Source organism: Ursus arctos, unplaced genomic scaffold (assembly GCF_023065955.2).
Source record: "Ursus arctos isolate Adak ecotype North America unplaced genomic scaffold, UrsArc2.0 scaffold_9, whole genome shotgun sequence".
NCBI lineage: Eukaryota > Metazoa > Chordata > Mammalia > Carnivora > Ursidae > Ursus > Ursus arctos.
Window position 1 is genome coordinate 31,707,310 of NW_026623111.1, and position 18,236 is coordinate 31,725,545.

Sequence of the window (18,236 nt, forward strand, 5' to 3'; positions counted from 1 at the left end):
ACTGCATTTGGTCACATCTAGATGTATCAGTTCTTTTACGTATTTGTTTTAAATAGATGAAACCATTTATAGGCTAAACAAAACTATATGTGAAAGGTCTCAATAAATTAATACAATGGATTAATAATTATACAATTATCGAATAAATACAAACAGAAATACATACATTGGCAATGCACGCCTCAATAGTTTGGACTGTCCTTTTCAATAAGACTTTTGCAAGGTCAAAGGACTGTTTATTTAAGTTCTGAAACACAATAAAAATATGCAAAGTTATAAATGAATTCATGAATTTATGAGACAGAACTATGATTAACACTATAATCTTCAAATCTCCAAACTATGAAGCAAAAAATAATCACTGAACTCCACTCAAGGTTTTACCCAATATTCTCTAGTCAAGTGGTCTTAAATGCAGAAGTTGCAAATAAATCAAAAATTAAAATATATTACACAGCCAAAAGCCAAACCCTTTATTTCGTTTAGTTTTATTAAACTGAAAATGGACCTAAGGCTTTGTGGGTTTGGTAACCAATTTGAACTACCAATTATACTGTATCCTAAATGAACACAGACACACACATAAACACACACACATCCTGTCTAATCCACCACCCTACATGCTTCATTGTCTAATCAATGTGTGATCGAAGAAAGAGTACACCTGGAAAGTTTTCCAAGAAAAATACTTGGTCAATTAGATAGTTTTGAAACACTGAATCTTGTTTTTGCTCCTCAAGATTCCCAGTGGACTATAACAAATTAAAGGGTCTGAGAAAGGCCATAGAAAAGACATATTCCACTTTTAAAAACTTGTTTGGAAATGGGTTTCTTGTTTTAAAGAGTACCTATCAGCATTTCTATACTTTGAAGTTTTGGACCAATGGAGATTCACTCACCAGCATCTTGCACCTCTCCCAGAAAGAGGCTAAGAAACCCTACACTCTAGGTGAGTAATAGGCAAACTTTTTATGCAAAGAGCCAGATGGTAATATTTTAGGCTTTTTGAGTCATACACAACTACATGATTCTGCTGTTGAGTGTGAAACAGCCACAGACAAAATGAAAATGAACGAGCATGGCTGTATTCAAAAAAACTTTGTTTACATAAACAGGTAGTGGACTAGATTTGGCCCACAAGCCATAGCTTCTTGACCCTTGCTCTAAGATTTTATTCCATTGGTAAAAATGATAGAATAACTCAAAATTAAGGCAACCTTCCTATTTCCTAAAACGGTATACAAATTTCCTAATCATAAAACTACTAAATAGAATATAAACACCAAATATGCTATCTATTCCTCTCAGTTTTTCCTCTTATTTTGCCTGACATGTAACCCTCCACCTTTGCCATACTCTCAAAATTTTGGCAAATTACAGATTCATTTGAATAAATAAAATGCATATTTGGAGGCAGAACAACTTCTAATTAACTGCATTATTAAATAAGTGTAATTAAATACACCTCTCATCTAACATCTGATAATAGGTCACTGAACCATTAGAGGAAAAGAGCAGGAGGGTAAACATCAACAATAAGGTAGGACTGAGTACGGCCCTAGTGGTAGAGCTTGTGGAAAGCTAAGTCCTTCAGCAGAGAGAAACAGAAAAAGGAAACAGGGAGAACTATACAGCTGTGAATCATCTCTTTCCCCTTAACATTAACCATACAGTTCATGCTTCTGCCCAAATCTTTTTCTGAAAATGCCCAAGAAAAAATGGATTCTGAGAAGAAATACAATTCCTATGTTCCACATCTGTGTTACAAAGGAGGAAATACATTTTCCTTCCCAAAAAAACCCCACCAAAACCCCCCCCAAAACAAAAAAAACCAAAACCCACCCCCAAAAAACCCCAGAACAAAAACCAAACACCTAACTAAAACAGTACTCTCCTAATTCCCACATTACATATAAGTGGTGAATGTGAAAGATTTCTGTTTTCCAGAAAATAGGAAGCACTTCACTGAATGAAAATCTATAATATATGATAATCAATAAATCTTCTAAAAACAGTAGCTTTTAAGACTAATGTGTGTTACACTATTTTATTGGGGCTAGAAAATGACAGTGGGAATAATTACATGAAACTGCAAATGGTAGAAAACAATTATTTTTCATATGTGTAGTACTATCTTTAAACATTAACCCTTAATATCTTCATACTATACAGACCTTATGTGCAGGAATGAGGTTAATAAGAATGGAGTCCAATAATTCTTGAGTAACTCCATCACCTTCCATGATGATAGAACTCATCAAGTCTAGCATGTGCATTTGTACCTTCTTGTTGTGGCTATTGCTAAAAAAAAAAAAAAAAAAAAAGAAAAGGGAAAAAAAACAGGCTTACAAAAAAGAAAATTATACTTCCCAGTTTAAAACAATTATCTCAGATACAAAAGAATTTTCACTTGAAGAAACTATACCAATTAATGGCAAAGAAATTTTGACTGCTCTATTTACTTTCTCGCTCTGACTATAACAACAGCTGTAAGGTATTGTAAAGTATTTTACAAAAGCAAAGACCTTTAAAATGAATTAAGTCACTACACAATTAGGATACAAAAGAGTGAGTTAAATTCTACCAAACAAAAATATCAACTTCAAAGAAAGGACATCTTTGCTTACATGTGCCCAGATTTTAAAAAGTGATAAAATTTTAAGTAAGAAAACAAAGAAAGGGGTGCCCGGGTGGCTTAGTCATTAAGCATCTGCCTTCAGCTCAGGCCATGATCCCAGAGTCCTGGGATGGAGCCCCGCATTGGGCTCCTTGCTCTGCTGGGAGCCTGCCTCTTCCTCTCCCACTCCCCCTGCTTGTGTTCCCTCTCTCGCTGCCTGTTTCTCTCTCTCTGTCAAATAAATAAATAAAATCTTTAAAAAAAAGAAAAAGAAAACAAAGAAAAAATACAAGATAATGAAAGCAGTTTTCCTTTTTATCCTTTTAGATCCTAATACATTCCCCAAAATAAAACTATAAACACCAAAAAAAAACCCTCAGCCAATACAAGTTATTTTTGCTATAATATCTTTGTCACTAGAGACTTAAGTTCACTAACACTGAAAATCAAAAAGTTTGATATAAAATGTTTATCAGAATTTATGACCAGAAGGTTCTGAAAATGTCACTGAGTATCTCACAAAGAATTTCAAACAAAATGAAAAATCAACGACGTATGAAGCCTAGAATCAGTTTTAGTCCTACTTCCTTAGCCAAGCCAGTGAAGAGTCAACTGTAGGCCTCCTTAATAAATATGTCTCTACTGCTGATCCAGTACTTACCTAAAAAGACTGGCTCTAAAACTGTTATAACTAGTAGAACATCTAGGCTTCTCTCCTGACTGCATCTTAACTAAAGACTTGAAATGTCCACTTTCACATTTATCAGATATATATGTAAAGACAAATCAAGAGAAATGATACAATTTAGTTATACTACAGATATAGGGACATAGAAAGGTTTAAATCAAGACAAAACTTTAACATCATTTACGTCTCTCTTAATTCTTAAAAAATTAACCTGAAATAAGTATAAGAGACCTGTTGAGTACTTGATGGTAAAATGCAAAGATGAAAATTTCTTAAGTTGGTGGAAAATTCTCACAGAGATACACTGTTACCACAACTTTTAGAAAGATACCTATTGCATGCCCTCTTCCAAATATCCTGTTTACTAAAGGCCAAGATCATGAAGGATCAACTATATAGTGTTAGGGGGAGTGTGTGTAAGGGTTAAAAAATAGAAATATTCAGCTTGATGCAAAAAAACTGAGGACTATTTAACTCTCAGACTCAAATATACTTGGGGATAGGAAAGAACCAAAGTGAAAAGAGACAAAAACAGACTTAAAATGATTTCCGCAGGTTCTAGTCAAGCAAGATACAATAACCAGGATATGACTTACCCTCCTACCTGAAACAACTAAAAGACTGAATAAAATATATGAAACGACAGTTTTCAGACACTGAACATCATGCACATGTTGCTGAGAGAGGGAAACATTTTCTAGGCTGCAGTGTGGGAAGGGAAGATACTGACAGAGCCTAGTGGTTTTCCTGCATCTGGAAAGACTAGAGTTTGCATGGCAGAAAATCAGAGGAGAGAGAGACCTATTCAGAGAGCAGGCTTGTAAAGATATCTCTGAGTCTTCAAGTGCTTACTTACTGATCAGCACATAGATGTGAGGAAATGTCTTGAGTGTGGGGAAGGCACCACCTGAAAGGAGTAGAGGGAATAATCCCTGGAACTTACAAAGGTCTTAGAATAGTGCATGTTTCAACCAAAGTGGAAAATGTCACAATTCATAGGGCATGTTGTAATCAGAATGGAAAATCCACATATCCAAAGTCAATGAGCCCCAAGCACAAGAAAAAGAAAGAAAACTCCATCGTGGTACATCATAATCAAATTGCTTAAAACCAGTAATGAAGAGAAAATCTTAAAAGTGGGTAGAGAAAAAAGATACATTATGTACAGAGGAAGGCAGATTAAAAATGACAAAAACTTTTCAATAGAAACAATGAAAACCAGAAGAAGATGGAGCAACATCTTTAAAAGTACCAAAAGAGAAAAAAAAACAAGAAAAAAGCCTATCAACCTAGAACTTTTAGCATGAAAGTTCACTTTCAAAAATGAAAGTGAAATAGAATAAAGACATTTTCAGACATATAAAACCAAAAGAATTCAATCAGCACCAGACCTGAACTATAGAAATGTTAAAGGAAGTCCTTCAGACTGAAGAAAAACACCACCACATAGAAATCTGCATCGACACAAAGAAATGGAGAACAAATGGTAAATGTGTCAGTAAATATAAATCAATGAGCTCCTCTTTCAAAAGCCAAGTCTTTTTTTTTTTTTAATTTATTTGTTTGAGAAAAAGAAAGAGAGCGCAAGAGAGCACGAACAGGGAGAGGGGCAGAAGGAGAGGGAGAGAATCCTCAAGCAGACTCCCTGCTGAGCAGGCAGCATGATGCAGGGTTCCATCTCCCTGAGATCATGACCTGGGCAAAAATCAAGAGCTGGCCACTCAACCAACTGAGCCATACAGGTGCCGTCAAATGGCAAGTTTTTTATTTACTCATAGCTCATTGTGAATTAATTAGATAATTAGGTCAACAATAAACTTAGATCTTTAGGTTCAGGAAATAAAAATATTAATGGATCAAAGAAAGGTGCGTATGTACAAGTAATTGTGAGAGGAAAGAAATATAATGGCAGAGTGGGAAGTGGACTTAAGTGGACAGTTGAGGTCAACAAGAGGGGCAGAATGATGACAATTTCAAGAGTTTTAAAATTTTCTGGTGATTTTAATTTTATAAGAAAAAGGGGCAAAAATGTGATAGAATACGAAAATGGCCACAAATTTTCTCATCTCTATATTCATATGCCTTTAAAATGCTGTTCCTCCAGAAAAATATGGAGTCTGTCTAACCAATCTCTGAATCTGGGCTTGACTATATGCCTTCCTCGGCCAATGAAACATAAGTAAACATGAAGTGAGCAGAGGTTTAAAAAGTGCTTGTGAGATAAAGCATGCTCTTTCTTGCTACTTTTGAAACCCATTCAGCATATGATGAGATCTGGGCTAGCCAGCTGGATGATGAGAGTGTGAGAGAGAGAGACACAGATGACCTAGTCGTCCTATTACCTCAGCCAACTGCCAGATGTCTTGCCAACTGACTGCAAATACAGGAGTCAGTCCAGCCCAGACAAAAAGAACTGCTAAACAGAATCATGAGTTAAATAAAATGGGGTCTATTTTAAGCCAGCAAGTTTGGGGTTGTTTTGTCATGCAGCAGAAGCTAACACAAAATATAAAGTTTATATATCTTTTTTTTTTTTTTTTTTTTTTATAAGCCTTCAGGTATTTACCATAGGAAGCTTTCTCTCTTGGAGTCTCTTTATAAGCTTCTATTTCTACACCAGTTCTTTCCTCTTAATTCCAGGTTAAATTCTATTCCTACCATTCTAAGGAAACGGAAAGCATGACAGCATAGTATTCATAAAAGATCTGCAGGAAACTCTAGAAGTGTGCTATCCAATATGGAAGCCATTAGCCAATAGCCACTTGGCCACTGAACACTTATAGTTTGGACAGAGCCACAAGTCGAAATAATCATGCTTCTGGGAGTATCTGGGTGGCTCAGTCAGTTAAGCATTGGACTCTTGATTTTGGCTCAAGTCATGATCTCAGCATCATGAGACTGAGCCCCACATCAGGCTCTGAGCTCAGTGGGGAGTCTGCTTGAGATCCTCTCTCTCCCTCTGCCCTTTCCCCTATTAGAATATGCGTGCCCATGCTCTCTCTCTTTAAAATAAATAAATCTTAAAAAAAAAATCTTAAAAATCTTTAAAAAGTCTTAAAAAAATTAATGCTTTGGATATTGTGGGATAAAGTATATTATTGAAATAAATTTCATTTGTTTCTTTTTAACCTTAATGTGGTTACTAGAAAATTTAAAATTTATGTGAGATATATTATGTTTGTATACTGTGCAATGCTGTAGAACACATCTCAGGATAATGCTTGGTTTACTATACAAAAAACCAAAACAGAATAAAACACAACAAAACACTGAACTGAAATCAGAATTTAGGCTCCCCTATTCAGTGATTTGTCCTTGGGCAAGCCACCACACTCCCTTTCCCTATGCATTAATTTCTCTATTTCTATAAAGAAAGAGCAATGCTTAAGGTTTTTTTTTTTCTAGCTTGAAAAGGAGAAGTCAGTGTGCTTAACCACTGAGGTACTATGATTTTCAGCACTCACTAATGATACTTCAAATACTTATAATTTCCACTTCATAATTTAGTATTTCATTATAGTATTTCATTACATAAGGTCCCACACCATTTGCTTTATAAGAGTTGACCAATATAATTGATACCTAACTTAAAATAGTGGTACAAGAACAAAGGCAGCTTGCAGACAACAGATTTGCTAATTTTCCTCTTCATGTCAAGTCTTCTAAGTAAAACATTCCATTATAAATCTAAAAGATCACAGTTATAGGCACAGTACACAATATTTCACTATGCATAGCAAGACAGAGACAAACAGAAATGAATAAAAAATAACTTACTTGATCACTGAGAAGAGAGTCCTAAAAAGCTGAATAAAAATTTCATTGCAATCTTCCAATTCGAAGCAGATGTTATAGGATTTAACCCAAGCTAAGTTCTTAAATAAATAAATAAATAAATAAATAAATAAATAACACTTGCACGGAATAGTTACACAAAAGCAAACTCATTACTATAATTTAATTTTTAGAATTACAAATCTGTAAAGGTCCAAATACATAAATTAAAGTTGTTACAGCTGTCATATACTGTGACCTTTAAAAAGACATGTATCTTGTTGGCATTAACTTACTCTAATGGAAAAACACTAAATTGTTAGAGATTAGTAGACATATATAAATACTAAATATAAGGAAGAGTGAAAATTACTTCAACTTAATCCCTCTTCAGATTAGAAAAGAATAAAACAGAAAGATGAAAACAGAGTTTCAAATAATAGGTTTTCCAGTGGAGTGTACTTTATCTTCAAAAAGACATTTTATTAAGTGGGATTTGTATACAACAAAAAAATTCATCTTACTTTATAAAGTCACTGTAAGGAATTTTCTATTACATGAATAGTGTGATAATTATTAAATTTTTTTACCTCTAATAAATAAAAGTATCTATTAAACTGTGGACTCTTTGTATCTTCCAAACCTTTTAATTGTCTGGTTATAAACAAAAATATGTCCTGTTAAAAAAAAATGATAAAATTTAGATACAAATACTTTTCATTCTTTCATAATACACTAATAATAGTCTGTATACATATTCTCCATTACATACAATAAAAGAAAATTCTTAGCCAAATGACTTGGGACTGGCTTAGCCCAGTATTCCAAATAATTAGAAGAGAGCAAATTATATAAAACTATATCTTTTAGAAATGATAATAAAAATTATTACTGGCATAAATCTTAAGGCTTCTCATTCTCAGAGAACCATAAGTTCTATATCTTGCTGCCCTTCCTTCTACTATAGAACTTCCTCCACTTTATTATCTTCATCTTGCAACATGGCAAACAATTATCTTCATTGTAAGGACCTGGACAAGAGTCTTTCCATTACTATTTCCTACATGAAAATAGTAATTTTCAGAATCTAGTTTGAATTTGTTGTGTGACTACAAACTTGTGCGGAACAAAAACAATAACAGACTGGTTCGAGGGTTGTACTTTTCATGACAATAGTGTGCCATTTCTTAATAAGCTTTCTTTAGAAGTTTTAACCCAAAATAGAATCAATATGCAAAGAAATGACTTTAGGACAACTGAAAAGTAAGCAGTTCAAAATATTAAAATTTGCCAAGAATAAAATTATTCAGAATATGAAGTCAGCTCAAGAGATCAATTCAAAAAAGCTCCTCAAACATTTTAAACAATGGCAGAAACCTCCAAGATAAGCATAATATAACTTTGCATGTAATGTGCAGGGGGAAATAATCACTTAAATATGTAAATTCTGTTATACTATTGTTTTAAAAGTGTCACTAATCCACTACTTATCCCTTCAATTCAGCTACCTGGGCTTTGTGATGGGTTAATATGAAGGTTACATATGAGCAGACCTGGACTAGTTTTGATCTATACCTTTCGATGCCTCAATAAAAATACCAGTCATTTTTGTGGATATGCAATGAATTTTAACTGAATGAATAATTCATCTGTTTTACAACTTACGATATAACCTTATGATGACAGGTGAATAATAATAAAAGCTACATTCCTAAAGGTAAGCTAAACTATAAAAGTAAACTAATTTTGTAAAGATTATATTTACCTTAAGTTTATCATGGGAAGTATATGGAGCTTCTGGGGCATAGATTCGAAAAATGTCGGCCAAACAACACGCTACAAGGAGACGCACATCTTTATTGGGATTCCTGAGGAAAAATTCAGATGCAAGATGCAAGGCTAGTGGGAGATACTGCTGTTTTTCGTCTTCTGAATCCTGATCCATATCCATAAAAGTTTTTACTACCATCTGTAAAAATATATAAAAAGAAAAAATACTCAACTCCTGATATTTAGAAATTAGTAGAAGACATATATTTTTTAGTTACTATCAGAGGATTCACAATCACTTTGTATAAATCTTCATTTAAGACTCTAATCATTTTAGGTAAAATTTAGCCCAAGTAAAAAAATTCTTAGCCTCATACATACAACCAAATTCATTTGATATTTTGCAACATCAATTATGTTTCTTTTATATTTTATTATCAAAGCTGCCTTGATCTAGGCTCTTTCAAACTGCTCTCATTTCACACTTAGTAGATTTTGCATTTCACAAAAGAAAACCAAGTTTAAGCATTTTTATGTAGTTGTACTTCTGATTAAAAGCTAAAATTATAAAATAACCTGTTGTTATTTATAATTACAAAATTAACATTTTAGAATCACTCTAAAACAAAAAAGTCCACGCTCATGAATTGGAAGACTACTGTTAAAATGTCCATACTACCCAAAGCAATCTACAGATTCAATGCAATCCCCATCAAAATACCAATAGTATTTTTTCACAGAACTACAACAAAGAATCCTAAAATCTGTATGGAACCACAAAAGACCCTGAATTGTCAAAACAATTTTGATAAAGAAGAACAAAGCTGGAGGTGTATCACAATCCCAGATTTCAAGGTATACTACAAAGCTGCAATAATCAAAACAATATGGTTACTAGGGGATGGGCAAAAGGAGTAAAGGGGAGTTGTAAGTACAGTCTTCCACTTATGGAATGAATAAGTCATGGGGATGTAAGGAATACAGTCAGTGGTATTGTAATGGTGTTTTATGGTAACAGATGGTAGCCACACTTGTGGTGAGCACAGCATAATGTATACAGTTATGGAATCACTATGCTGTACACACGAAACTAATGTAACATTGTGTGTCAACTATACTTCAATAAAAAGAAAAAAGAATAATAATTTAAAAAAAACAGTATGGTACTAACACAAAACAGATAGCTCAGAAATAAACCCATGCTCATATGGTCTATTAGTCTACCACAAAGGATGCAAGAATATATAATGGGGAAATGACAGTCTCATCAATAAATGGTGCTGGGAAAACTGGACAGCTACATGCAAAAAAATAAAACTGGACCACTTTTTTATACCACACACAAAAATAAAATGGATTAAAGACCTAAATGTAATACCTGAAGCCATAAAACTCCTAAAGGAAAACACGGGCAGTAATCTGTTAGACATCAGCCCTAAATTAATATTTTTCTGGATCTTTCTCCACAGGCAAGGGAAACAAAAGCAAAAATAAACTCCTGGGACTACATCAAACTAAAAAGCTTTTGCACAGCAAAGAAAACCATCAATAAAGCAAAATGGCAACCTACTGAATAGAAGATATTTGCAAATGATATATCAGATAAGGGGTTAATATCCAAAATATATAAAGAACCCATGCAACTCCAAACCAAAAAGACCAAATAATCCAATTTTTAAAAATGGGCAGAGGACCTGAATAGACATTTTTCCAAAGAAGATACACAGATGGCCAAGAGATACATGAAAAGATGCTTACCTAATCACTAATCATTAGGAAAATGCAAATGCAAACAACAACGCAATATCACCTCATATCAGTCAGAATGGCTAGTATCAAAAATACAAGAAATAACAAGTATTAGAGGAAGAGGGAGAGAATCTCAAGCAGAATCTGCACTGAGCATGGAGCCCAACATGGGGCTCAATCCCATGACCCTGAGATCATGACCTGAGCCGAAACCAAGAGTTGGATGCTTAACCACCTGAGCCACCCAAACGCCCCCAACCTTGTCCAGTTTAGAAACGAGGCTGTACTGGCTTAGAACAAATTGATAAGTGATCCCTTTTCTTTTTCTTCCTTTTTTTTTTTTTTTAAAGACTTTATTTATTTGACAGAGAGAGACAGCCAGCGAGAGAGGGAACACAAGCAGGAGGAGTGGGAGAGGAAGAAGCAGGCTCCTAGTGGAGGAGCCTGATGTGGGGCTCGAACCCAGAATGCCAGGATCACGCCCTGAGCTGAAGGCAGACGCTTAACGACTGAGCCACCCAGGCACCCCCCCTTTTCTTCTATTATATGGAAAGTTTATAGTAATGCTGGTTTTATCTTTCTTCCTTCGATATTTAGTGAAGTTCAACTGATCAAGAATCACAATGGAATTTAGAAAATATTATGAACTGAATGACAATGAAAATATAAACTATCAATACCTGTGGGATGCAGTTTAAGTTGTACTTATGGGAAATTTATAGCCTTAAATGTATAAGCTATAAAAGAAGGAAGAATGAAAAATCAGTGATCTACATTTCCACCTCAAGCAGTTAGAAAAATAACAAATTAAATGAAAAGGAGATAGAATCAAAGGGGAAAAAATTAAAACAGACATCAATGAATTAGAAAACAAACATAAAAATGAGAAAAACCAAACAATGCCAAATGTTGACTGTTGAAAAGACTAATTGACATGCCTCTACAAGAATAAATCAAGGAGAGAGAAGGCACAAATTACCAAAATCAGGAATTAAAAAGAAGACATATTATTCATCCTGACAATAATAATAATACACTGGAGGGGGCTGTCACACAAAATACGCTATCTGAATAATTCTATTTCTACGAAAAGAAACTGAATCTGAAATTAAAAACCTTCCCACAAAAAAAATCTCCAATGTTAGATGGCTTCATTGGTGAAAAGTCCCAATCGAGACAACTACATATAGACGGTAGAGTACTAGCTACTCTGATAAAAATTCCAAGCCTCTCCTGCCATTCCGTTATAGCTTTGTATCTTGGTTTGGTTATGCGGTTACTGGTCAGTCACAGCCTACTTACTATCCAAGCGCAAACACCCCTTTGAGATGTTAAGCCTTATTTCTTGGTTATCTGTTAACATTTTAGTAGAGATTGTTATCTAGTTGGAATTAATAACATAATACAGAAGATAAAAACCTGAAGTTTAGGAATTCTTAGAGAAATAAAGAGCACCAAATGGGAGTTGTGAAGGGATCGAAGATAATCCTAACATTAACTTCAAGTAGGATTACACAGGCCACCTGAAATCATCTGATTAGGATCCCTTCTACATAATTCGCCTAACCTCAACCAACAAAATAATTAAAATTTATATTTATGGATGAGTAAACTAAGGAACAGTTTAAACCCTTATGCAAATTAACAAAAGCCAAATGAGAGAACATGCAAACCAGACATATTCGGCCTTTATCTTGAAAGCAAGAATCACTGACGTGTTTTGAAGAGCGTAATATGGTTAGATTTGCATTTCATGAAAACACCTTTTTATTTACGAGGTAGCCAGTAAATGAATGTCTCACTCACAAGGTTTATGAATCTATTAAAGCTAACTCAGCCAAACTTTGAAGTCATTACAGACATCTTACAAAGTATTCTGAAGCAATCTGAGCCAAGTTCAGTGGGAGGCAAGAGATAAAGTAAGAAATGCCATAATTAAGGAGTTTTAAATTTCATTATATAGGAAATGGGAGTCATCGAAAAATATTTGTCAGTAGAAAAGTATATGTATTTGTCATCTATTGCTATGTGACAAAATACCCCCAAACTGTACCTTTAAACAATAAACATTTATTTGTCACACGGTTTCTATAGAGGTGGAATCAGAGAGTGACTTAGCTAGGTGGTTTTGCTTCAACTCTCTCATGAAATTGTAGTCAGTCAAAGCTATAATCATCTGAAGGTGATGGGCCTACCAGATGTGCTATAAAGGTAGCTCATTCACATGGTTGGTAAGCTGGCACTGGCTTTTGACAAAAGGCGTCAGTTTCCCTCTACGGGGGTTCTCTGGACAGCTGCTTGAGTGTACTCATGGAATGGCGCTGGCTTTTTCTCAGTGAGTGATCCAAGAGCGCTGAGTCGTAAATGGCAATCTTTTATGACCTAACCTTCAAAAACATACTCTGTCACTTCCACAATAGCCTATGAGTTAATCAGGACAGCCCTATTCATTTGGAATATAAGGAAACGAGGATCATTCGGGGCCATGTTGGAGGCTAACTACCATATTATGTCTCGTAATATTTACATCTTGTTTAGTCCTCTATCATAAAAACTCTGGGTTTGGTCATGTGACTTATCTTGACCAAGAAGAGATTAGCAAGCAAAATGCAAGGAGATAACCAGGTACATATAGAGGCTGGAATGCTCCTTACTGGAACCCAGCTGCCACACTGTTAGGAAGACTGGACTATCCAAGAAGAGACCATGCACAGAACCCTGGAAAATGAGGGGCGCCTGGGTAGCTCAGTCATTAAGTGTCTGCCTTCGGCTCAGGTCATGATCCCAGCATCGTGGGATCGAGCCCCACATGGGGCTCTCTGCTCCGCAGGGAGTCTGCTTCTTCCTCTCCCTCTGCCTGCTTGTGCTCTGTCAAAAAAAACCCAAAAAAACAACAACCAAAAAAAACCCCTCGAAAATGAGACAACACACAGAGGCAGACTATGTAGAGAACTCAAAGCCCTAGCTGAGCTCCCAGCTAAATTTAGCTTGTAAGAGTAACCCTGGCTGACACCACATGGAGCATTCATACCACAGAACTGTGAGGAGTAATAATTTTAACTCATTAGGTTTTGTTTTACTACACAGCAAAGGTTAACTGAAGCCATATCCATTCTGCAGTTTTTAAAATATGTCTTTCTGTACTGCAGAGACAGGAAAGCTAAAAACTATACATCCCTAGGTCACCTTACAATAAGGGTTACAGTTGTAATCTAGTTTAGCCAATCAGAAGCACTTACTCATGATTTGGAAAATGGAAATGTGGAAGAGGTTGTATTGCTATTGCTTCTATTTTTTTTTTTTTTTTTTGGCTGGCAACTATGCAGTGAAGGCATTTTGTGGTGTGTGGCAGCAGCAGCATTAAGGTTTGCGTAGACAGACAGGAAGGATTCATCTATTTTGCACTGGTACTGATCTATTAGATGCATGATGCTCTGGAGCAATCATCAGGGCAATGGTTTACTCATGACAGTATTTCCAAAGGGTAGGTACTATTATCATCTAAGTTTATGGATAAGGAAAGTTGTGCACTTGTAGGTAATTCGCCCTGGGTCACAGAGTCCCAGAACAAGATCAATACTAGCATGGAAGGGAGGGAAGAAAATATTAGAGGTACCACATATGGTAAGAGTATAATTTATTTGAAATTTGGTTTCAGATAAATATCACATACATGGCTGTTTGTACTGGGGAGCACAATATAAAGTGTATTTCTTTCTTTCTTTCTTTTTTTTTAAAGATTTTATTTATTTATTTGACAGAGATAGAGACAGCCAGCGAGAGAGGGAACACAAGCAGAAGGAGTGGGAGAAGAAGAAGCAGGCTCCCAGCAGAGGAGCCCGATGTGGGGCTCGATCCCAGAACAATGGGATCACGCCCTGAGCCGAAGGCAGACACTTAACGACTAAGCCACCCAGGCGCCCCTATAAAGTGTATTTCTTAACATGGGTTATGGTAAAAAAAAAAAAAAAAAATCTTTGAAAACTATGACAGTGCTTATTATATTAGTTCCTTACCAGTATCTTATATCCTTTTTAGAGTAACATATGATTTCACTTATATGAGGTAACCAGGGTAGTCAAATTTATAGAGACAGAAGGTAGAATAGTGATTACCAGTGATTAACAAGAGGAGGGAATGAGGACTTAGTATTAATGAGGACTCAGTATTTAATGGGTACAGAGTTTCAGTTAGGGATGATGTAAAAGTTCTGGAGATGAATGGTGCTGATGATTGCACAACAATGTGCATGTACTTAATACCACTCAACTGTATGCTTAAAAATAGTTAAAATGGTAAATTTTATGTTATGTATATTTTACCATAATTTAAAAAATCAGTACAAATGACTTCTAAAACTGGGAAGATATTTTTCTTAGCTACATGTTAATTAATGTCACAACCAAGTGAAATAAACACAAATATATCAAAACATGTAAACAAAAGAAAACAAAAACAAAAAAGTTCAGGATGAAATAAAATAGTGTCAAAAAAAAAAAAAAAAAACCAAACACAAAAGAACATCTGATCCTTGGGGCTCAGCTAGTTAGGTTTTCAAAACTTTCAGAAAGGAATGCTATTACATACGCTGCCATAAACGTATAGCATGAATGACCTAACGTGGCAAAAACACAGGTAAGGACGACTATACATCACTGTCTCTATAAGCCCAAATACAAACATCAAGAATGGAATCTTAAAGAAGCAAATACAGTATTTTTGTTATAAATGGCTTTGTGCTGACATAGGACATGGGAGGGGGCAGAGAGGAAAAGAGTAGAAGTGGACAAAGTTAACATCTGGAGAACACAGGAGACTCTTTTTTACTATTCTTGGAGCTTTTCTAAGTCTGAAATTATATCGAACTAAAAAAGTAAAATTAAGAAAGAGTGCATTTACCACAAAATACAAGACATACATTTATTAATAGTTGAAATGAAAGTTTCACCAAACGACCTGTCTTAAAAAAAAAGTTTCTGATTTTAATAGAACATATTTACCATTGCATCATTAGCTTGATATACAGATGTTACAGATTTTGGGAATACAATGACATGAAGTATTCTAATTCTACTTTAAAACCTTAAAAAAGATAAACTGAATTACAGATTTCTTTCACCCAAGTTTTCCCAGGAAAATAATTTTTGTCTGTTAACATCTGTACCCTCAATGATTAGAACAGTGACTGGCACAAAGTGAGAGGGCATATGCTTTTTTTTTTTAAACATTAGAATTCACAAAATGCCTCTTTAACATCTACTCTGATTACATATACATATGTATATACACACACAAACATTATGACCCATGATGTATATTCCTACCATTCTGGCATAAAACTTACTCAGTTCTAGATAATCAATTAGTAAGTATACATCTGTTTGTTAGAAATTTATTTAGAATTCTTAAGTAAATAATTTTTAAGTAAATATAATCCTAAAGAATTTTTAAGTAAATATAATCCTAAACATGGGTCTAGCAGGGGTCACAACTGGAGGTGAGTGACATGGAAATAAGGACTGGGGAGAAATGGAGAAGACATAACCCAACTAAAGACAGAGCTAGCTTTAGTTAATTACTGCCAGGTGACAATGCAGTAAAATATTGCAAAATCATCCAGGTGATCAGGACACAACAAAATTTTAAGTGAAATCATCTGATTTGAGAATTTTAGCAACTCCAAAAAGTTCATACTATTGCAAAGGAAAAGCAAAACATGATTTTGGTCCTCAAATCAAAAATTTACAAATTGTTGAAATACCTTAAGGCAAAATGTCAATACAGACATCTTTTCAGGTAAACAAATTATTCTGGAAAGTTGTTTTCCCTCTTCTTTTGTCCTTATAAAGAAATACAAGTCTAAACAGGTTTAAAAAAACTAAGAAGAAAATATCCAATAAACTATCATTAAAATTTAGCGAATCTTTAAAATATTAGTAAAAATTTTATAAAACACACTCTTCAACCATTCCACAGAAAATATCATTAAATTAAAATTTTCCACTTCTAGAAAGTAATGGTAAAGACAGACCACTTATCTATCTATCTATCTATCTATCTATCTATTAAAAGATCTCATTTATTTATTTGACAGAGAGAGCACAAACAGGGGGAGCAGTAGGCAAAGAGGGAGAAGGAGAAGCAGGCCCCCTGTTGAGCAAGGAGCCTGATGTGGGGCTCAATCCCAGGACTCTGGGATCATGACCTGAGCTGAGGCAAACACTTAACCAACTGAGCCACCCAGGCACCCCAAGACAGACTACTTTAGAACCTACCAAAAAAAAAAAAAAAAAAAAAAAAAAAAAAAAAAAAAAAAAAATTTCCCAGTGGAACAGAAATTGAAATCAGGGAGAGAAATCTAAGAAACTTTTAAAAAACTAAAGGAGAATGGGGCACTGGGTGGCTCAGTTGGTTAAGCAACCAACTCTTTAATTTCAGCTCAGGTCATGATCTCAGGGTCACAGAATCCAGCCCTGGCTGCATCTGGCTCCATGCTCAGCGAGGAGTCTGTTTGAGATTCTCTCCTTCTTCCTCTACCCCTCTCCCTGCTTGCATGCGTGTACTCTCTCCCTCCCTAAAATAAATAAATAAAATCTTTAAAAAAAGAATATATTTATGACATTCAGTAGGAAGGATTTCTTAAGACACAAAAATTGATTCTATAAAACTAAAATTAATGTGTTTATTGAAAGGCATCACTAGAGAGTTTTTAAAAGACAAGCTACCAAAAGAAAGCAGATATTGTGACAGGCATAATGAACAAAGAACCAGTCTTGTACATATAAAGAATTCCTAGAATTCAACAAGAAAAGGAAAACCCAAATGTAAAATGGACAAATGACTTGCTAGACTAAGCACTTCTTGAAAGAAACTCAAATAGTCAATATGAGGAACTAACTCCCATCCATGACCAAGGAAACGTAAAGTAAAATGTTAGTGAGATATGACATTTTAGGGGAATTGGGGTGGCTGAGTTGTCTAAGCATCTGACTTTTTTTTTTTTTTAAGATTTTATTTATTTATTTGACAGAGATAGAGACAGCCAGCGAGAGAGAGAACACAAGCAAGGGGAGTGGGAGAGGAAGAAGCAGGCTCCCAGCAGAGGAGCCTAATGTGGGGCTTGATCCCAGAACGCCGGGATCACGCCCTGAGCTGAAGGCAGACACTTAACGACTGAGCCACCCAGGCGCCCCCTAAGCATCTGACTCTTGATCTCAGCTCAGGTCTCAATGTTGGGGTAGTGGACCGGCCTATTCAGAGTATAATTGGGCTACTTTAAAAAAACCGAGAGAGAGAGAGAGAGAGAGAGAGAGAGAGAGACAGAGAGAGCACGTGCAAACTGACATTTTAATAATACTGAGTCCTCTGATCTGTGAATATAGATTTCTCTAATAATTTAGGTTTTTAAATTTTTTCTTCCAGCTTTATTTTGTAGTTTTTAGTATACTGGTCTTGCATGTTTTGTTACTCCAAGTATTTTACCTTTTCAGATGCTACTATAAATTTTAAATACTTTTTCATTTTCAAATTGCTGGTTCCTAGTACATAGATAACGCAACTTTTGTATATTGAGCTTGTATTCTATCACATTGCTACACAGCTTTATTGGTTCTGGTGTCTTGTTTCTGCATTTTTTAG

At 35.0% G+C, this 18,236-nt stretch overlaps 1 protein-coding gene across 3 annotated transcripts in view; it reads right to left on the reverse strand.

Annotated features, from left to right (window-relative positions):
- Positions 1-18,236, reverse strand: part of PDS5A (PDS5 cohesin associated factor A) — a 145,488-nt gene that overhangs the window by 80,096 nt on the left and 47,156 nt on the right. For all 3 annotated transcript variants that reach the window (XM_026508763.4, XM_026508765.4, XM_057309510.1), the window contains exons 3-7: positions 8,845-9,048; positions 7,670-7,756; positions 7,083-7,180; positions 2,175-2,301; positions 167-247 (exon numbers count right to left, since the gene is read on the reverse strand). In XM_026508763.4, coding sequence (XP_026364548.1) covers positions 167-247; positions 2,175-2,301; positions 7,083-7,180; positions 7,670-7,756; positions 8,845-9,048 — 597 coding nt within the window. The remainder of the gene's footprint in view (positions 1-166; positions 248-2,174; positions 2,302-7,082; positions 7,181-7,669; positions 7,757-8,844; positions 9,049-18,236) is intronic.